The 22,448-nt window shown below is 45.9% G+C and overlaps 1 protein-coding gene across 2 annotated transcripts in view; it reads left to right on the top strand.

Moving 5' to 3' along the window:
* RNASET2 (ribonuclease T2) overlaps positions 1-22,448 on the top strand; it is a 214,086-nt gene that overhangs the window by 121,284 nt on the left and 70,354 nt on the right. For both annotated transcript variants that reach the window (XM_088481578.1, XM_088481577.1), the window contains exons 6-7: positions 13,052-13,116; positions 15,330-15,443. In XM_088481578.1, coding sequence (XP_088337704.1) covers positions 13,052-13,116; positions 15,330-15,443 — 179 coding nt within the window. The remainder of the gene's footprint in view (positions 1-13,051; positions 13,117-15,329; positions 15,444-22,448) is intronic.

Here is a 22,448-nt window from a genome sequence, read left to right as displayed (position 1 = left end):
TCTTCTTGGTGCGTGACTTGGTAGCGCCAAGCATCTTTTCGTGCAACTTTTTGTCTTCAAATGCGTCTTATTCACAAAGCGATGCAATTAGAATGAGCAAGCTGTTGATTAAAATGATATGCGGCATGCCTATTTTCTGTTGCGTCACTGTCACAGCCACTGACACTGTAACTAAGCATTTCACATGCAGATTAAACGCAGTTGCACACAGAATATAGGCATGCGGCATATCGTTTTAATCAGTAGAAGGACCGGAACACCATTCATTTGTGCTGGACTCCTGCTGAATTGGACCATCGCTAATTGGATCCTATATTCAACTACCACAGAGTCGGTAATATCAATTTAAGATGGATTACTAGCCTGATTAGGAACCAAAATCTTCCATTGAACTGTCCATGTGATTCCTATATGTAGGATGTCCATTGGTATGCTCAGGAAATTTGCATAGTTGATAGTGTCCTAATTATGATTCATTATTTTAAATTTCAAACCTTATTTGATTTATTCTAGATCTTCCTTTACATGTGATTAAAAATAGTTTTACTATTATTATTCTCTCCATTTATATGATTTTATAGCGCTGTCATTTTGTTTTATTATTGTAAAGGCGCCATCAGTCATCTTAAGGGGGTGAACAACAATAGGGGGGCTAAATCCTCTAAGCAAACATAATAAGTGCCCAGTTTTATTTACAAATTTGTGGAAGCAGTAATTTACTGATAATAATTAGTGGTTCCACCATGTTATGTAAAAGTTCATCAAACTTAATTTTTGCAGCCTGGTATATACAAGTAGATTCTGTGAGGTAGGGTTCAGTTTAAAGCTTTGGTAGACCTGTGATAGACAGGTGTCATGGCTGATGTCACAAAATTACCTGTTTCAGGAGTCTGTGATCTCAGCAGGAATGGTGGAGACTATATATAGCTCTCTCTCTTACAGATTTGAGTAGCAGTGAAAACTGCCTTTTGTGATAAATGACAGCAATGGATAGCTGTGATGCAGCGAGGAGAAACCCGGCTGATCCAACTGTAGTAACTTGCAGAACCAGACTGAAACCGTTAGGAGCAGCTGGGTAATGTAACTTCTGTAAGCGATGGTAGCATCAGTGATCAGACTGAACTGGACCGGCAGGTATACTGGCAGAGCCGGACTGGGACCGGCTGGTGAACTTGCAGAGCCGGACTGGGACCGGCAGGTGAACTTGCAGAGCCGGACTGGGACCGGCGGGTATACTTGCAGAGCCGGACTGGGACCGGCAGCTGAACTTGCAGAGCCGGACTTGGACTGACAGGTGAACTTGCAGAGCCGGACTTGCACTGACAGGTGAACTTGCAGAGACGGACTGGGACCGGCAGGAGAACTTGCAAAGCTGGAATGGGCCCAGCAGGAGTCTAGAACTGCAACTGAGAGAATCCAACAGCATAACCTGTTACATCGCAGGTAGTAACTGTTGTTCAGGCACTGAATTCAGTGCAGGATACTTATACCCTTGTCTGGCACGGATTGGATGATGCAGTCACGTGGTCTGGTAGCAGTGCTCTGAGTGGTGGAGGAAAATCAGGTGACTGGATCCAACATGGGTGCACCCATAAACAGTTTAGGAGGGAATTCTGGCATGCAGCATGCTGTGGACGTGTAGGGGAACAGCATGAACAGAGAGCAATTTTATCTACAATCTCTGCAGTTCAAAGCCAGCACCACTGTTTAGACTACACCTGCTGTTGCAGAGTTCACAGACAGCAGGAGACTAAGGTGGGTAATCAGCTGTAATAGCACAGTCTAAATTTGGGTCTGGCAATAAGTGGCCCTCCAGCTGTTGTTGAACTACAAAGCCCAGCATGCATTGCAACATTTTTAGCATGGCTAAATAGCAAAACTGTGGCAGGGCATGTTGGGCTGTGTAGTTTTACAACATTCGGGGGGCTGCTTATTGCCCACCCCTAGTCTAAATGCACACACTGGAAATGTTGCAGTCTGCATGTTTGAGCAGATCTCCCAGGCAATCAGAACATCCAGATCCACAAGTCAGATGGCAGGGGTAAGTCACAAGACAAAACAATTGAAATAACTAGTCAGGATCCTAACAAAAAGTTTAAAGCTGTAAATGAGAAGTGGCATATTTTTTGTTAGTGTTAGAGGCAGGAAATTATCTCTCCCTGGAGGACTGATTTGGCAGTCTGCCAAAACAGCAGTAGGTCGTAGTCTAAGAGCCATATTCAATTTGAGGTGCAAAGTCCGTTGCCAGACTTTTCGCTGCCATCGGAGCTTTTCTGGGCGAAAGTATCGGGTGCGTGCCTGCGTATCCCCGTATTCAATTTCAAATAGGCAAAAACGGGACCCGGCGAAAATTTAATTTGCGAAAAGTCCTGTCATTTTTGGGGAAGTCAGCCTGTCACCCCCCCCCAAAAGATGCACTGACAGGGGGATCACTATGGGTACCCCAGAATAGCCCTGCTAAATGTATTTGTGGTCTTTAGATGGTCTCAATAGCTGCTATTCTTCACCACTTTGTCAAAGACGCATAAAAGCATTTAGCAAAATTTTTGGGGAAAAATAACTAGTCCCATCAAATGTGGGGTACATGAAAATGGGTGCAAGCATATTTTTAAATCCCTAAAGTGAACTTTTAAAAATACACCTGCCGCAACCAACCGCAATCAAAAAAACACCTGGGGCATACTTGGGGACCCCCCACAGTCTATTTCGCTAGTTTAAAAGTTTGTCCCCCAACTTTTTTTTTTCACCCCCAAAATGAAAGTTAATTTTTTTGGGCGTCCTGTGGAACTTTTTTTCTTTTTTTTCTTTTTTTTCTTTTTTTTTTTTTTAGTTTGGACCCCAAAAGTTCAATTCTGCACTTTTTTTCGCCACCTGTTCTATGGTGAAAACTTTTCCCTGGATTTTTGCAAAGACTTTTCGCCCCTGCACGTGGGGGACGGCATGTCTGGATGCTTGCAGTCAGGTCATGATCCGCCGCAGCTTTCCAGGACGCAGTTCTTACAGCATTCACCTCTGGGTCTGGCGTCCTATCAGGCACTGCCCAGTGTTGCTCCTGATGGGGCTGCTGTCCATGAGGGAATTGGAGGGGGTGTTAGCCAAGGGTGGAGGGCACTAGAGAGGCTGTTGCCAGCTGTGAAAAGGTGTGCAGAGTTGTGTGGTGAGCATAACCCAGCGACCGCACCTCACACCATCGCAACCTGGAACCAGAAGCCCTCTCTATCCATCTTATCTCTCTCTTCCTACCATATCTCTTTCACATCTCTCTTCCTCCCATCCCTCTTACCTCTCTCTAGGCCTGATTCAGATCCGCTCGCAAGCGGGTCGATGGTGGCCCAGTGCGCATGCGCGAGACCCGGATAGCGACGCACAAACCGTCGCTCCAGGTCTCGTACCAAAGGGGGCGTGCTGTCGATGTTGAGTGACAGCACGCCCCCTTTGGTGGGCGGGCCGGGGGCGTGGCTGCCCAGACGGAGGCGTTCCCATGGGAATGCCTATCGTCTGGGGCCGAAAGCACTCTTGGGCTTGCGGCAACGAGACCCTACCACAAGGGTCTCGTCACAAGGCAGATGGTCGCGATGGTCTTGACCATCGCGACCATCATCATGGACGCTCGCTATAGCTGTGGGTGGTCACCCACAGCTATGCGAGCGGCCTGGAGGCCGTTCAAAAACAACAGAAGGCCGGCCCTGATTCAGAGCGAGCGCTCTGTCAGAGCGTCCGGCTCTGAATCAGGCCCTCTGTCCCATCTCTCTATCTCTTCCTCCCATCTCTGCTCAGCCATGGAAGCCCATTTCATTAAGCTCCCGCCGCACAGTTTTTGTGCTTACATTAATGCCAGTAGAAGTTTGGAACTCTTCAGCTCTGTGATTTTACGTGGTTGCTGCTGTTCCTAAACGCTTCTACTTTCTAATAATATCAGTTACAGTTGACTGTGTAATATCCAGCAGGGATGAATTTTCACAAATCTTATTGCAAAGGTGGCATCCATTCACAGTGCCACGCTTGAAGTTACTGAGCTCTTCAGAATGACCCATTTTGTATCACAAATGTTAACAAATGGACACCTGTGGCAATGGGTCTGAATAAAACACCTGAATTCAATAATTATCAGGTGTAGCCAAATACTGTTGTCCATATAGTATGTACATCTTGACAATAGTCCCAGAGGGTACTCAAACATCGATGTGATGTAATGATGGCTTTCCTTTGAATAAAATTTCCTGCTGATTTTATGACAATACTGGTGAGTGCACCTTCATTTGGATATTTACTGAAGCATGTGAGTTTAAATAGGTTGCTACCCCAGCGTTGAATACAGGAAGACGTGAGTGTGGTCATATAGATTTGTATATTATAAGGGCACAGTCGTGCCCTTATCATAAGGCTGCATCTAACAAAACGGATTTCTCCATAGAGACTTCCGGAGGGGGGGAGGGGCATTGTGTTTAAGGGGCTAAACCTCAAAAGCTATTAGAGGTACGGATCTGAAATTTGGCATGGCCGGGTAGAACTGTCACTGGGTGCTGCATACCAAATTTCAGGGCAAAAACATAAAAAATGAGGATTTGGGAGTAATCTAAAGCTCCAACTGTCACTTTTTTCTGACTTTCTCAATTAGGTCCACTTTTTTGCTGTAGTCTATGGGTTTTTTTTGGGGAAGGCAAAACTCAGGGTAGGGGTGGAATTTAGACTTGCGGTTTGTTTTATTAGGTAGCTTTTGTGCCAGGGTACGTGCTTTTGGGGTTCAGGTAAATTAGAAAGTTACAGTTTTTAAACTATTACCTCAAGAATGCGCCATTGTAGAGAGAGGACTTTTCAACTTGTTGCGCAGCCACAGTAGCAGCAGGTGTAATAACTGTGGCTTCACTTGGGTGCACAAAGATGGCCGTCGTTTGCGGGCTTTAGCGGTGGTGGGCTCGGAGGGAAAGAAGCTGGCATTAGCTGCAGCGGGAGCCGGCGGAAAGGCGAGGGGGAGTAGCGGCCGTTAGCTGCTGCCAGAACCCGGATACAGTAGGGGGCTTTAGCAGTGGCAGTACGGACAGCGGTGGGGCAGGTAGCAGCACACAGAATGCAGGCTCGGATCTGGTAGATCCATGATACCTGCTTCTGTGTTTAATTTAAAAAAATGGCGTGGCCCCGCCCCCAGAAAACAACCAGCACTGGGCTTTGGAGCCCCAGTACTGGTTGTGCTACATACAGGGGGCAAACGACGTAGGGGTCCCCCGTATTAAGCACAACCAGCGCCAGGCTTTTCAGAACCTGTCCTGGTTGCCAAAATACGGGGGACAAATGACGTAGGTGTCCACCGTATTTAGCGCAACCAGCACAGGGCTCCGAGCCGGTCCTGGTTCTGGAAATGCAGGAGGGAAAAATGCATAGGGCACCCCTGTATTTCCCAGAACCAGCACCAGACTCCTAGCGTGGGGGGGTGATGCCACAGCCAGGGGAGCCCTTTCACTGGGCCCCCCAGCCGCAGTATCATCCCTGACTGCTTGTCAGCCCAGGCCAAGGATCCCTGGGCAGTTGGGGACCCCCCCAATAAAGGGGTCCCCCTCCTCAGGGCTGGGCGGTGGGTGCTGGGTTGCTATGTAAAGTGTGGTGCATTTGAAAATATAAATATTGGCTTTTGCTGTGGAAGTACAGTTCCCAGCAAGCCTCCCTCTCATGCTGGTACTTGGAGAACCACAAGTATCAGCATGCGGGGCATTACGATCGTGCTAGTAGCTGTAGTTCCACAACAAAAGCAATATTAAAAAAACACACAATGTAGAAAAGTATAATTTTATTAAAACATACACACACTCACACATGCATACACTATCTCACATACTCACCTAGTATCTCTGAAGCCAATCTGTCCTCTTCTCCAGTAGGTAATCCAATGGTATACCTGTAATAAAAAAATGTCATACTCCCCTCCTCCTATGCCTGGATGTGTCCTCTTCGTTCCAAAGTAGGCAAATCCTGGGTCTTGGCAAAAAAAAAAAAAACACGAATTACCCGAGCCCACGGACATTAGTACTGTCCTCTAAGGACACTACTACCCGAATGACAGCTCCGCTGTGAGATTTCGCTCCAGAAATCCTGGTGCGAAGTGCTCATTGGCTAAGGCGAGCCTTCCGCCTCTCAGCCAATGAGCGGTTCTCACCATTGAATTCACTGGTGAGAACCTAGCATGCCCTTTTCAAAAATGGCACCTCAGCGCCATTTTTGAAATTTAAAGATGGCACCCGTGAGCCAATCACGGCTCGCGATGTCATCGCCCCGCCCCCTCGGCTGCCTTAAATAATGCCAGCGCGAGGTCCGTGCACTCAGTCGGCGGCGGTGAGGCAGCAGAGAAGAGCTGCTGAAGACAGAAGATGCCGCGGAAGCCCTCGATGGGCGACGGCCAAGAAAAAGAGCTTAAAGGCAGCCGCCCTCCAGGTGAAGACGCCATAGAAGTCCTGGGGGAGCGGAAGCCATGTAAAAGAGTTTAAGGCTGCCGCCCCCCAGGTGAAGGTCCCGCTAAATAAAATATTTAAAAAAACAATGTCTGTCTGTTTTATTTTAATATTTCTTTTGCTGGGATACTATAGGTACCAGCAGGCCCTTAGTGCCCCGCCTGCTGGTACTTGTTGTTCTCCAAGTGCCAGTGTACGGGGGATGCCTGCTGGGATCTGTAGTACTACTGCAAAAGACAATATTTATATATTCCTATGCACCACACAACACAAATCAACCCAGCACCCACCGCCTAGGGGTGCTGGGGATAACCCCGGGCTATCAGCCTGGGCCTGAGGTACCCTGGAGAGGGAGGACCCCTCTAAAGGGGGGGCCCCAACTCCCCTGGGATCCCCGGCCTGGGGTGACTAGCAGTCAGGGGTGAAGCTTCGGCTGGGGGGGCCCGGCGAAAGGGCTCCCCTGGCTGTGGCATCACCCCCCTGCTAGAAAGGGTCTGGGGCTGGTTCTGGGAAATACAGAGGGACCCTATGCATTTTTGCCCCCCTGTGTTTCCAGAACCAGGACCGTCTCAGAGTCCAGTGCTGGTTGTGCCAAATACGGGGGACCCCTACGTCATTTGCCCCCCGTATTTTTGCAACCAGGACTGGTTCTCAAAAGCCTGGTGCTGGTTGTGCTTCCTACGGGGAACCCCTATGTCATTTGTCCCCCTGTATGTAGCACAACCAGTACTGGGGCTCCAAAGCCCGGTGCTGGTTGTCTTCTGGGGGGTGGGGCTATGCTTTTATTTTTAATTTTTTACACATTCAATTTTTAACAGATGCGTAGATGGATCTCACTGCTGCATTCGTGCATCTGTGATTTATTGATTTGATTTTCTCGGGTGCATACGCACTACCAATGAGCCCACTGATGCCCCCTTTGCACTGCACCGCTGCCACTGCTCTGTACCACTGCTGCTGCCGCTACCCCACATGCCTACAGCCGTCTCGCACTCTGCACCTCCCAAACCAAACTCCTGTGTGCTGTCCCCTCTTCCACCTACGATTTTGTTGCCCTTCTCCCCTGCAGGTAGCCTGGTTTGCTCATCCAAACCCTGATAGTTAATAAATGTTAAAAAAGCTATGAAATTCCATAGACAAAAAACCTTATGGTTTCACATGTCCCATTAAGGCTGCTTAGACATGATCTGAAAATTAACAAAACCTATTGATTTTCTGCCACTCAAACTTCAAAAAGCAATGAAATTACGATCATTAAGGCTGACGTCTTAATGGACGTGTTCCTTGCACAATACAGATATGCCATCACACCCTGCGGTTAACTGCAGATTCAACACACTCAGAATGAGATTGCTGTCACGCACAAAATGGTGGAGCTGCTAATTCACAGAATTGTGTGCTCATTGGAATACACACATGCAGTCTATGCAACTGAGGTCAAAGCAGAAGATAGAGCTGCATAGATGGGATGAGTGGTGTGGATGGGGGGAGAAGACAGAGCGGCGTGGATGGGTGAGACAGGCGTGTAGAGGGGGGCAAGATTAAGCAGTACAGAGGGGGGGGAGCCAAACTGATGCAGATGGGTGGAAAACAGTGATGCGGATGGAGGGGGAAACAGTGGCACGGTTTGGGGGGACATCAACGTGGATGGAGGGTACAGAGTGGCATGAACTTGGGAAGACAGAGCAGTGCAGATGGGTAAAGACAGATTGGTGCACATGAGGGAAAACACACTAGCACAAATGGGAGAATACAACAGTTTGGGGTAGACAGGTTGGTGCAGATGGGGAAGAAGACAGAGTGGTGCAGGTGGAGTTGGATACAGACTGGGGCAGATGGAGGAAGAAAGAGTGCCACAGATGAGAGGAAGATAGAATAGAGCTGTGCAGATGGGATAAAAGTGGTGTGGATGGGGGGAGGAGACACAGCAGCGTGGATAGGTGAGACACAAAGACGTATAGAGGAGGGATGGTTAAGCAGTACAGAGGGGAATGGGGTAGCCAAAGTAATGCAGATTGGTGGAAAACTGTGGTGCGGATGGGGGGGGGGACAGCGACTTGGATGGGGGAAGTGAGTGGCATGGACATGGGAAGACAGAGCAGTGCAGATAGGTAAAGACAGATTGGTGCGGAACAGACTAGCACAAATAGGAGAACACACAACAGTAGGGATTGGGGAAGACCGATTAGTGTGGATGGGTAGGAAGACAGAGTAGTGCGGGAGGGGAGAGGAGACAGAATTGCACAGTTGGGTGGGACAGAGTGGTGCAGATGGAGGAAGAAAGTGCCACAGAGGAAAGGAAGACAGCGGCGTGGCTTAGGGGAAGGCAGTGGTGCAGAAGGAAACAGAGTGGCATGGGTGCAGGGCGGTGCAGATGGAGAAAGACAGATTGGTGCGGATGATGGAACAAAACTACCGTAGTTCAGAGACCACACAGCAGTAGGGATTGGGGAAGACAGATTGGTGTGGATGGGGAGGAAGACGGAGTGGTGCGGGTGGTGAGGGGGAGACAGAGTTGCACAGTTGGGGGACCAGAGTAGTGCAGATGGAGGAAGAAAGAGTGCCACAGATGAGAGAAAGACGGCAACCTGGCTGTGGAGAAGGCACAGATGCAGGGCGGCGCGGCTGGGGAAAAACATTGGTGCGGATGAGGGAACACAGACTATTACAGTTGGTAAACCACACAGCAGTAGGGATTGGGGAATATATAGCAGCATGGGGGCATATAGGGGAAGAAAGTGTACATGCATAGACAGAGTATGATATTTTTAAAAATAGGAGAGCCGAACGTGTATTCTAAATGAGATAAATGTATGCATTGAGAAGGATGTTGGAAGCCAGTGAGCTTGTTTTGGTGATCAAATGGGAAGATTGTGGGCACTGAGTGGGATGTGGGAGCCACATAACTGCTCAAACCTCAGTTTCATAGACTGCATGTGTGTATTTCAATGAGCACACAATTCTGTGAATTAGCAGCTCCACCATTTTGTGAGTGACTGCATTCTCATTCTGTGAGTGCTGAATCTGCAGTGAACCACAGGGTGTTATGGCATACCATATCTGTATTACGCAAGGAACACGTCCATTAAGGCATCAGCCTTAATGATCGTAATTTCATTGCTTTTTGAAGTTTGAGTGGCAGAAAATCAATAGGTTTTGTGACTTTTCAGATCATGTCTAAGCAGCCTTAATGGGACATTTGAAATCGTAAGGTTTTATGTCTATGGAATGAATATAATATATATATTGTTTGTATGCATGTTCCCGATACATTTGAGTACTACTGAACCAGAGATCCTATGAATAACATAGACTATGAATCCTCTCACTAACATGTTAATTGGTTACACACACACACACCACACATATGCAGCCTCCGGTTCATTTTGGTGATGACTTCACAATGCTTAGGAGACAATCGTCACTTGGTCGTGACAGTGCTGCAGGGAAAAGGGTGCGCCTAACTTCCGTGATCATCAACTTCCAGCCAAACAGGACTTTTGCTTTATGGTTGTATGTAACAATTCCTTTCTCCTAATCAGGAGGCTATTACAGAGATAACTTACTGGGCTTCTTCCAGTGGCGGATCCAGGGGGGGGCGATTGGAGCGATCCCCCCCCCCCCCCCCCTAGCATAGTCCGCATCATGCACGGAGCTGCACAGGCTGTGTTCAGTGATCGGAGCCTTTGCAATGCGCATTACAAAGGCTCCAATCAGCACAGGCTAAACAGCTCAGTGCATGATCCGGGGCAGGGTAGTGAAAATGCCCTTCGTCGGAAGGATCTTGTTGATGTCAGGTGATGGGCGAAGCTGAGGGCGGGACCAATGGCAGTGGCATCTTGGCGGGAGGCACAATAAGTGACAGGGCGTCCATGGCTCCGTGCTGTATAGCTAGCAGCCAGGTCCCGGAACGGAAGCGGGACTCCAGCGGGGGAGGATGCGGCAGCAGAGCAGCGGGAACCCATGAGTGGATGCGGCCAGTGACTCTCCGGCTGGCTGATAGTAAGGAGCTTCGGCTGCCTGGCAGTGGGATGCTGTAAGACAGTAGTGTCAAACTTGGCCCTCCAGCTTTTGTGGGACTACATATCCCAGTATGCCCTAATAGCAAAACTGTGGCAGTGCATGCTGGGATGTATAGTTTCACTGCAGCTGGAGGGCCCGAGTTTGACGTCACTGCAGTAAGAGGAGCTTGGTCTGCCTGGCAGTGGGTTGGAGGGGTACTATACCTGCCTGGCATTGGGGTGCTAGGGCTGGCAGGGGGGTTGATGGGTACTATACCTGCCTGGCAGTGGGGTGGAGGGATGCTAGGGCTGGCAAGGGGATAGAGGGGTACTGTATCTAGGGCTGTCACGTGGTGCGTATATATAGAATACTGGGGGCTGTCACGTTGTTTGTATAGGGCCACAACTAGTGGTCGGGGGGGGGGTTTGCTGGAGGTGCACGTGCACCGGGTGCGCTGCTGCACCTGCCGCCAGTGTCCTCCAGCCCGGCACCGCAGGGAGGCTCAAAGACGGACACCCGCTGAGATTTTATTACTAGCAGGCGCCCGGCTCCTTCCCTACAGCGCCGCGATAGCCAGAGGATGGAGTTCTCTCCTGAACTACAGCTTCCGGCTCTCCCAACGGGAACTGTGGAAGAGACGTCATGACATCTCTCTCATAGTTCCGAGGAGCAGACGGGCGGACCAGACGCAGGAGTGGGGTTTGAGGTAAGTATTTTTTTTTATTTTTTTTTACCATATGGGCACCACTACTGGGGCATTAATATGGGGGCATTACTGTATGGGCACTACTATGGGGCAATTACCAGGGCGGGCACCAAATTACTGTCAAACAAAGGGGAGGTGCCAATACAGGAAAGAGGAGGAGTCATAATTAATCATTAAATCGCCCTCCTAAAAGAGCAGTCTAGATCCCCCACTGGCTTCTTCCAGCAACAGAACCTCATGTAATCTGGTGGGGTGGAGCCTTTTGGCCCCATGTTACTTTGGTTGACAACAGCCAGGCAGCTATTGTTCTGTCTCCCGCCCTCCGCTCGCTCCTGCCAGATGGCCACTCACATTCTGCCTCCTCATGGCTGCAGTGCCCTTCCCTTAAATCTCCCTAACTTCTCCCGGCATCGAATTTAACTGCTTAGGAATATTGTCTCTGCCATTTTCTGTCAAATGGCACCCGATTGGAAAAACCCTACACCATCACCCATACAGGCAATCTTAACATATATTTGGTATGTTTAAATAATGGAATATATGACTGCTATAATACTTCACTCCTCAAAATCCTTTAACAAAATATGGTCCACCTGGTTGACCTCCCAAAATGCTTCCTCTACATTCAGTACTTCTTTGGGGTGGCGTGTTTCTGAATAGAGACCACCCCTCCCCCCTGTCTATCATCCCCCCCTCCCTCCTTTTGTCCTTTTTCATTTCTCCTTATCTCCCCTTCTCTGCATTCTTTAACTACCTGTTTCTTGGATGGCTTGCTGCACCAACCCTTCGAGATTGTTTTCTTGCTCTTATATATTTCTCTTAAAAATAGATCACTATATTGTGAATTAATTCATCTTTGACTATATTTTATATATATATTATGTATTTTTGAGTTTTGTCAGTTGTATATAACTGTGATTCACTCAATAAAAAGTGATAAAATTCCAAAGCTTTAAGTAGTTTACGAAATGTAAATCTTTTCTCAGCTGCATACAGCCAATTATTCCCCGAAACATAGTAATTCTAAAGACCCCCATACATCAGAGATTGATTGCAGCAATCGTGCAATTTGCAATCGATTGTGTATAAAAATCTTTCCTATTTTCAATCGATTGTGGCGATTGCTGCAATCAATCTCTGATGTATGGGGGCCTTTATCAATCATATGGTTTTAGTTCAGGAGACAATTAGGTGAGTTTGTGGAATTTTTGATAGATACTCAAATTAATGGTCTTTGGGCCTGATTCAGAGCCGATCGTAAGCGGCCGCTCGTTTGCTCCGAGCGATGTTCGCACATCTGCGCATGCGTATGGGTTGTAATGCGCATGCGCCAACCAGTCAGTGCGCCAACCAACCAGTTAGCAGTTCTGGCTAAAAGACAACCAAGTGACGTGGTCGATGACGCTGCTTTGTTAATTATGCACTCCCATTAAACGCCCGTTTTGACCGTTTGGCACGCCTGCGTTCGGATCTCCACTCCCCGTTTTCAAGCATCTTCCCCTGTTACCACCCACAAACGCCTCATTCTGTCACTCAAATTAGCAGGCATTCGCTATTTTGCGAGCACACGATTTCCGACCGCACTGACTGGATGGCGCATGCGTATTACAACCCATGCGCAGATGTGCGAACATCGCTCGGAACGAACGAGCGGCCGCTTACGAGCGGCTCTGAATCAGGCCCAGTATGCACTGCAGGGCCTAAAGAACTAGAACTTCATTTTATTTTAGCATTCATTATATAGCAGTGTTCATTTGTAGTTTTGTAACAGATTTGCCCCACTTAACATTTTTAAACAATTATATTACAGACGAGTGCAAGTCAAGTTACATTCAAACACTTTATGTACATAGTGAGTTCTTTTCAGATCATAGTTTCCTGTGTTTTTTTTCTTTTATTCCAGGACATTTTGGCAGAAATGAACAAGTATTGGCCTGATCTTCTTCATCCAAATCGCTCTGAGTTATGGTAATAATTTTGTTTGGGTAAAAATGTAATGCCATAGGAAGTGGTACACATTTATCATTTTAAAGATGTCTAGGGAGATTTTCACATACATTACAATATTTGACAATACAAATTGATTGTTTTTTTTTTGTATTGTGTGTCACTTTTTGTCAAAATTAAGTAGTTTTGCAGAGAATATGGGTGTACAATACATGCATACTGTACCTTTTTTTTGTATGTATCTGCAAACATTAAAGCTGACTATACACTAGACCAACTTTAATCCAACTAGTTGGCTGGTTTGAATGAAAATCTGGTAATGTATGAAAGCAAATGACATCAACCATCGCCCAAACCCCGGAAAATGGACAAAAACTGTTGTTTAAACAAATTGTTTAAATCAAATGTTTAACCAACTTGTTTGAATGACCATTTTCATCAGTTTTCCTGCATTTGTGAGTAAATTTCTGATTATCGTTTGCTTTCATACATTACCAGATTTTCATTTCAACCAGCCAACTAATTGGATGGTTGGACGAATGTTGGTCTGGTACATGGCCAGGTCAAGAAACTGCAGCATTTTCTGCAAAATGAGTGTGTGAAAAGCTAACATTTATGCTTCCATATGCAGAGCTTCTCTGGTCCTTGAGATCTGTTTTACTCTTCATATTTTAGAAAATGAATGCACATGAGTACAGCATGATGATGCACTCTTAAGGGCTTCATTGTGGTTTGAGATGCCAGATATCATTATCATTTCTGTAATGATGACTTGGTGCTTTCATGTAGGTTTTCAGAATGAAAACATAAAAAAAAAATGCTGCATTTGCACAGTGAAAAGTCATGCCAGATATGTCATGCTAACTGGTATGCTTCAGTCCCTAAGTTATTTCACCATCAGAATACTTTTTACTCATAAATGCCCTCTTGAGACATTAATGCTTAATCTTTTTTATCCTCATTTGCTTTTCAGCTATTGTTTTTATTATCCCTGAATATAACACACACACACACACACACACACACACACACACACACACACACACACACACCTGTTTTGTCACAAATGAATACAAACTGTATTTGATTTGTACCGCAGGGCAATAATATGCAATACACTTTAGCCAAGTGACATAGGCAGACAAATGAGAGTGGGCTTGATTTAGAGGTGGACATAGTTACATTCGCAACTGATTTTTTTTTTTGACGCAGCAGACTTGCAAAATTATGTTAATGACTCAGCATCTGCTAATGATTTGGCCTCTGTACAGAGACGCCCACTGCCGGCATTTCTGATCTGCTGCTTATGTATAAAAGATGTAACATCAGGAACATTGGCCGCACCATCACACTTCTGAGCAACCCTATGGTGTCTCAGAGTCAGGGACGACTCTTAGGGTGTTTGACCAAGGCGGTTGAACAGGGGCGCCGCCATATAGAAGGTCACCCCTCCCAACATACCGATTTCAGCGGGACAGCACTGTCCTGCTATTCCACCCGTGGGCCGAAGTGTCCCACGGATGGTGTGGTCAGGAGGTTGGCCACCCCCACTGCCGCGGCGGTGCCGGACTCCGGAGTAGCTGAATGGATGCTGCGCGCATGCGTGCAGCATCCATTCAGTGCCGGGAGAGGGCTGGGAGAAGCCCAGCTAGTGATGGAGTGCTGGGCTCACCCACAGCCTGGTGTTACAGGGGAGGCGTGCCATGCGGGCATGCCCCTAAATAACGTCACGACCACGCCCCCATTTTAAGCCATGCGCGACTAGTGGGCGCTTTAAACCAATCCGGCACAGGGCGTGGCTACCCATGGAGCCGGCGCTGCTCAGAATGAAAGTCTCAACTAAGACACCGGGGCCAGTCCAAGTGAAAACTAATTTTCAGTGTTTAGCTAGGAAACGCCCAGAAATTGCTGGCAGCACACCTGCATTTTTTAGCCACCCCACATTACCTCCCACAAACAGTCAGTACCTATCACTCACTTAGCATGTAAATCCTCACTGTATCCGCCGTCGCTAATCTATCGCCGTGTGCACGGCGCAGTTGTGACGTTTGCACAGTCGCAAAGAATCGCTCTACTGACTCTGACATAAACATTGCATACACCTCTGAATCAGGCCCAGTATTCAATATTTAGGTTTCAGTTTATACATATTTTACAAAATATTGTGCAAAGTACATTTTTGTGTCTTGTATACTCGGCATTGATTGTTAAAATTAAATAAATTTTCTGTCTAGGAAGCATGAATGGCAAAAGCACGGGACCTGTGCGGCATCATTACCATGCTTAAACTCCCAACACAAATACTTCAGCAAAGGTCTTGAAATGTATAGCAATGTGGATCTTAACAGGTAGTGTCATTACAAATTGTTCTTATGTTATGCACTGCTGATAACTTATGCCCATTTTTCCTTAAACCTTTTCATTAGCAAAGTTTTTTCTCCTGTATAACTAATCTTCCCAAGTGACCTTGCTGCTGTCTTTTTGAGTGTAAGTAGCATATTATTATTATTACCAGTTATTTATATAGTGCACATGTATTTTTCGCAGCGCTTTAGAGATAATATTTGTCCATTCACATCAGTCTCTACCGCAGTGGAGTTTACAGTCTATATTACTGACCAGATGTACATGCACATACTTACACACTAGGGTTCATTTTTTGTTGGGAGCCAGTTAACCTACAGTATACTACACAATATTTTTGGAGTGTGGGAGGTAACCGGAGTACCTGGAGGAAACCCACGCAAGTGCAAGGAGACTATACACACTCCACACAGATAGGGACATATTGGGAATCGAACCCACAACCTCAGTGCTGTGAGGCAGTAATGCTAACCATTACAATATTGGAATACATATTTTTTGGCATTATGAATGGGGAGAAAGCAGAGAATTAGTTTGGGTGCAGCAAGACCTGATCTTGGTCTCTGTAAATCTGCCTAATTACAGTAGACAACTTGGAGTTGTCTACTGTTGGTTTATATTTTTTTATCTACTAGCTTTAGAACCATAAAATACATTATGTGGCATATATGACCAAATATTGGGATTTTAATTGTTTAGAGTTAGGACTCTTAGCGTTCGTTGTTGCTGTTTGGAGAGATGCAGTAGATTACCTTTCCCATGCACGAATGTGGCTAGTAGTCATTGGAAGAACCCTCTGATGGCAGCCATAGCAAACTAAGTGGAAAGCTATGTTATTGTCTGGTGCATTGGGACTGTGCAAGAAGCTGTCAGTTCCAGCATGTATACAACTGCAGCAGAAAAGTGTGCGCTACAGAATGGGGTTGGCAATAGATGCAACAAGCTCTATGACCTGTGATCCGTTCCATATGAATCGTTTGTGTATAGTCTGTTTTTCTCCATTTTCTAAGGTTATTTTAAGTGCTATTGTAGGGGAGCAGATCCAACTCTAGAATCCATGAGAATCCTCATTTTGGGCCTGATTCAGAGATAGACGCTAATGCAATCACAGCTTCGATTTCGCACGTTTTGCAATTGTGAAATATGCTAATGTATCCAAATCTTACCCAAGCATAGGAATGCCCACTGCTGCCTTCTCATACCCGTCCTACGACGTGCAACAGCATAAACATTGGTGACATTGACGCAAGTCGGACAGCCATGTAGCAAATGCGGCAGGTCTGACCTGTCTCAAACACAGCGTCTGTCCTGACACACAGAGAGCTCTTATGCTGCAGAGGAGATCCAAATGATGCGGAAATGATCGCAATGACTATTTTATGCACGCCCATGAAACAGCATTGAAACAGTCCCGACATGCCTGCATTTGCCTAGCCTCCCCCGTTACCTCTCCCAAACACTGACTACTTGTCACCTGAATCCTCTCTTCACGCATAGTCTCAAAACAACTGCTGTGCATGGGAAGAACAGTTTACGTGCATGCGCAGTGGCTAACAATTGCTCATTTTGCATAAATATCGGTAATGCGTACATCTCTGAATCAGGCCCATAGTTGTTAATTTATACTAATATAATAAGAACATTGTGTCTTTGTTCCAAGTCGGCGCAAAGACTACTGGACCGATTTGCATCATTTTGTTGTGGAAACTACTAGAAATAACCTGCACTTTGTCTGATCTCAATCCGTCAAGATAAAGCTGAGCAGTAACAAAAACAAAATGTATTGATATCATCAATGCAAGAGATAGGTGTGGCACCATGAGCGTGGCCGGTAAGGGTTGTGGGGGAGTTGCTTTGGGCATGCAGTCACTTGAATAGGATAGGTTACATAGCAGTCTGTGCACAGGGCACACAGTGACATTGGTGTTAGTGGGTGAGGGCACTGCTGCCACCAGTCTGTATAGTACTGCTGGTCACGTGGGCCACTCCAGCAACAGGGCCTTGATACAAAACAATACAACTAAAACACCTAAAAAAGAAAAAAAATTGTTGGCAGAAGCAATTTGCCTTGTGGCAACATCTAGTACGTTATATGGGCAAAGCATATTTATACTCTATTAAGCATATTATCATTTTGGTGATCTACTAGTCAACATTATTATTGACTCAGACGAGGAGCAGGTCATCAGGAAAGAGGAGGGCTGATATGCACAGCCCACTTTGCTAGTGGTAGGTTCAGCCCCGATATGTGTAATGCCCTGGGCTGGCTGGGTAACTTGGAGTTTGTTTGCGAGCGCCGCAGTACACGCTTACCCCCGCGTGGCCGCCATGGAGTAGGAGCAGGTCCCGCAGCACTTCCACCGCAAGTGAGAATGGCATGGGGCAGGGCCATTGCGCAGTGGCTATAGAGGCTGCGTCGTTGCCGTCAGTCACAATGACCAGACTGACCTCTCCGGCCCTCGCCTCCGCTGCTGCTCGCAGAGATGGCCGTGCCTTAGCACAGCTCAGAGTATGACAGCAGCTACTGAAGAGAGAGGAGGCCGGCCCAGGGAGAAGTGGCCCGACTTCCTGGCAGCCCAATCTGCCCCTGCCACTACTACAGGTAAGCAGCAGAATGGGATTCCCCTGTTTTCAACCAGCCATGCAGTAGTTGAATTCCGTGAGTTATTGCAATGGTTAATGCTTGCGGTGGTGGTAATGATGATGAGAATCATCATAATCACCATCACCTTCTTCATCATAAATTTACAAATATTCTATATCAGTCAGGCATATTTGTGTGTTTCTGCAGTTTACATGTAACTGCATTTGCGTGTACAGGTTGAGTCTCCCATATCCAAAATGTTTGGGACCAGGGGTATTTTGGATAACTGAATATTCCGTATTTTGGAATATTTGCATAAAATAATGAAATATCTTGAGAATGGGACCCCAATATACACACAGAATGCATTTATGTGTTATATACATCTTATACACATAGCCTGAAGGTCATTTTATACTATATTTTTTATAATTTTGTGCATCAAAAAAAGCTTGTGTAAATACATGAAATTCATTTATGTTTCATATACACCTTATATACACAGCCTGAAGGTTATTTTATACACTATTTTTAATAATTTGTGCTTTAAACAAAGTTTGTGTACATTAAACCATCAGAAAGCAAAGGTTTCACTTTCTCAGTCATGCTAAAAATATTCCGTATTTCGGAATATTTGGATATGGGAGACTCAACCTGTATTACGTTTACACTCATTTTCCCTTTCTTAGGGCCGTATTCAATTAGCGGCGATAATATCGGCCGATTTTAATCGCACCCGTGATAATTTATCAGACCTGGAGGAAAAAAAATGCTAAATCCCTATTTTTGCCTAAAAATGTGGGGATTTCTTTCAGAACCCTTGGGACACCTCCCCTAATGATAAATTACGACAAAATTTTTTTGTAAGTAGCGCATATTTTTTTTAAACCGTTAAAAAATTATCGCGAGTGCGATAAAATTGTGCAATAGTCATCCGATATTATCACCAGCGATATTACTGCAGCTAATTGAATGCGGCCCTAAGTGTCAGATGCGAGCCACTCTGCATTCCCACATATCAATGTCTTTTTTTTTGAGCATGCCTAGTGCACAATTTACACTACCACAAATTGGCAAAAATTTGATTCTGCTGCTCTTTCTAAAATCCTAGTTGGTAAAGCATTGATTCAAGACTGCCCATCATTTATGTTTTCATTCTAAAAGGAAATTAATTGAATATACTATAAACATATTCAAAATCCTACAGCACACTGCTGTCAGCTAGTAAAAGACTTCATAAAACAGCCTTCTATTTGTAAATAAACACATTATACAGACATAATATATGGACTAACTAAATAAAAGTGCTGTAAAGTGACAGGTGACATACAGTCAGGTGCATAAATATTGGGACATTGCCAGAATTTTCATATTTTGGCCTCTATTCACCACCACAATGGCTTTGAAATGAAACAAACACGATGTGCTTTAACTGCAGACTTTCAGATTTAATTTGAGGGTAATTACATCCAAATCAGGTGAACGGTGTAGGAATTACAACGGTTTCTATATGTGCCTCCCACTTTTTAAGGGGCCAAAAGTAATGGGAAAATCAACTCAAAAGCTATTTCATGGACAGGTGTGGGCTATTCCCTCGTTATTTCATTATCAATTAAGCAGGTAAAAGGTCTGGAGTTGATTCTAGGTGTGACAGTTGCATTTGGAATCAGTTGCTGTCGACTCTCAATATGAGATCCAAAGAGCTGTCACTATCAGTGAAGCAAGCCATCATTAGGCTGAAAAATCAAAACAAACCCATCAGAGAGATAGCAAAAACATTAGGTGTGGCCAAATCAACTGTTTGGAACATTCTTAAAAAGAAAGAACGCACTGGAGAGCTCAGCAACACCAAAAGACCCGGAAGACCACGGAAAACAACTGTGGTGGATGACAGAAGAATTATTTCCCTGGTGAAGAAAAACCCCTTCACAACAGTTGGCCAAATCAAGAACACTCTCCAGGAGGTAGGTGTATATGTGTCAAAGTCAACAATCAAGAGAAGACTTCACAAGAGTGAATATAGAGGGTTCACCACAAGATGTAAACCATTGGTGAGCCTCAAAAACAGGAAGACCAGATTAGTTTGCCAAACAACATCTAAAAAAGCCATTACAGTTCTGGAACAACATCCTATGGACAGATGAGACAAAGATCAACTTGTACCAGAGTGATGGGAAGAGAAGAGTATGGATAAGGAAAGGAACTGCTCATGATCCAAAACATACCACCTCATCAGTGAAGCAGTTGTGGCAGTTTTGAGATTATGAGTACATAGCCTCCTTATACTTCTGAATTATATTTTCTAGATTTATCTTTATTTATTGGAGTATTTTTTTAGTCTTGTATTTTGGTGTTTTATTTTTTTTACTTGCTCACAGTATTGTTTGTGGTGATATTTTTGTGTACTCATCTAGATAATCACTTCCTTTGAAGCACATGTAGCTTCATAGAATGAATTGGGCAATAGCACACTTTATCACATGCTGTAGTGTGTTTGAGTGTTAGTGTACGTGTATATATATATATATATATATATATATATATTCCATAGACTGAAAGCCTTACGGTTTCACATGTCCCATTAAGGCTTCTCAGACATGATCTGAAATTTCACAAAACCTATTAAGTTGCTGCCACTCAAACTTAAAAAAGCAATGAAATTCTGTTCATTAAGGCAGACACCTTAATGGACGTGTTCCTTGCGCAATACTGATATGGTATGCCATCATGCCCTGTGGTTAACTGCAGATGTAGCACTCTCACAGATTGAGATTGCTGTCACTCGCAAAATGGTGGAGCTGCTAGTTTTCAGAATTGTGTGCACATTGGAATACACCCATGCAATCTATGCAACTGATGTCTGAGCAGAAGATAGAGCTGCGCAGATGGGATAAGAGTGGTGTGGATGGGGAGAGGACAGAGCGGCGTGGATGGGTGAGACAGAAAGGCGTGTAGAGGGGGGAAGATTAAGTAGTACAGAGGGGGGGGAGCCCAAGTGATGCAGATGGGTGGAAAACAGTAGTGCGGATAGGGGGGAGGAACAAAGTGATGCGGATGGAGGGGGAAACAGTGGCACGGTTTGGGGGGACAGCAATGTGGATGGAGGGTACAGAGTGGCATGAACATGGGAAGACAGAGCAGTGCAGATGGGTAAAGACAGATTGGTGCAGATTTGGGAATACACACTAGCACAAATAGGAGAACACACAACAGTAGGAATTGGGGAAGACAGGTTGGTGTAGATGGGGAGGAAGACAGAGTGGTGCTGGAGGGGTTGGATACAGAGTGGTGCAGATGTAGGAATAAAGAGTGCCACAGATGAGAGGAAGACAGAGCGGCTGGGGGGGATGGCAGTGGTGCAGAAGGAAACAGAGTGGCACGGATGCTGGTCGGTGCGGCTGGGGAAAGACAGATTGGTGTGGATGAGGGACAATTTCATTGCTTTTTTAAAATGTATTAACTATCCGGGTTTGGAGGAGCAACCTGGGCCACCCTCAAGGAAGAAGGGCAACAAAATGGTACATTAGTGCAGGTGGCAGAAGGCCGGCACACAGGAGTTGTTTTGGGAATGCACAGGGAGAGACAGCTGCAGGGGCATCAGCGGGCAACAGAGGGGCTTACTGGCACTGGGCATGCATCTTAGATAATAATATCAATAAGACACAGATGCATAGATGCATCAGTGAGATCCATCTATGTTAAAAATTGAATGTGTGTACAGTAAAAAAAAAAAAAAAGGCACAAGCAACCCTGGGCTTTTCACTGCCAGTCCTGGTTGTTAAAATACAGGGGTCGAAAAGCATATGGGTCCCCTGTATTTTCCATAACTAGCACAGAGCGCTTTCTAGCTGGGGTCTAATGCCACAGCCAGGGAAGCACATTCACTGGGACCCCCAGTCGAAGCATCAACCCTCACCGGTTATCATCCCAGGCCGGTGAGCCCTGTAGAGCAGGGGTCCCCCTCTCCAGGGCACCCCAGGCCTAGGCTGATAGCCCGGGGCTATCCCTGGCACCCCTGGGCTGTGGGTGCCGGGTTGATTGTGTAAACTGTGGTGTATAAAGATATATTTTTCTTTGCAGGTGAACCACAGGTCCCAGCAAGCCTAATCAGGTTGATTGTGTAAAGTGGCTCCGTCCCCCTAAAGCACAACCAGCCCCGGGATCTTCACTGCCGGTCCTGGTTGTGAAAATACATGGGACAAATGACATAGGGGTCCCTTGATTTTTACACAACCAGCACTGGGCTAATCAGAACCAGTCCTGGTTGCCCAAATACGGGGGACAAATAACGTAGGGGTCCCCCATATTCAGCGCAGCTAGCACTGGGCTCTGAGCCAGTCCTGGTTCTGGAAATACAGGGGAAAAAGGAGTTAGGTCCCCCTGTATTGTCCAGAACCAGCACCGT

The sequence above is a fragment of the Taudactylus pleione genome, unplaced genomic scaffold (genome assembly GCF_031769625.1).
Source record: "Taudactylus pleione unplaced genomic scaffold, aTauple2 ptg000275l, whole genome shotgun sequence".
NCBI lineage: Eukaryota > Metazoa > Chordata > Amphibia > Anura > Myobatrachidae > Taudactylus > Taudactylus pleione.
The sequence above is the reverse complement of the archived record's forward strand: the minus strand, read 5'-3'. Positions and strand labels throughout refer to the sequence as shown.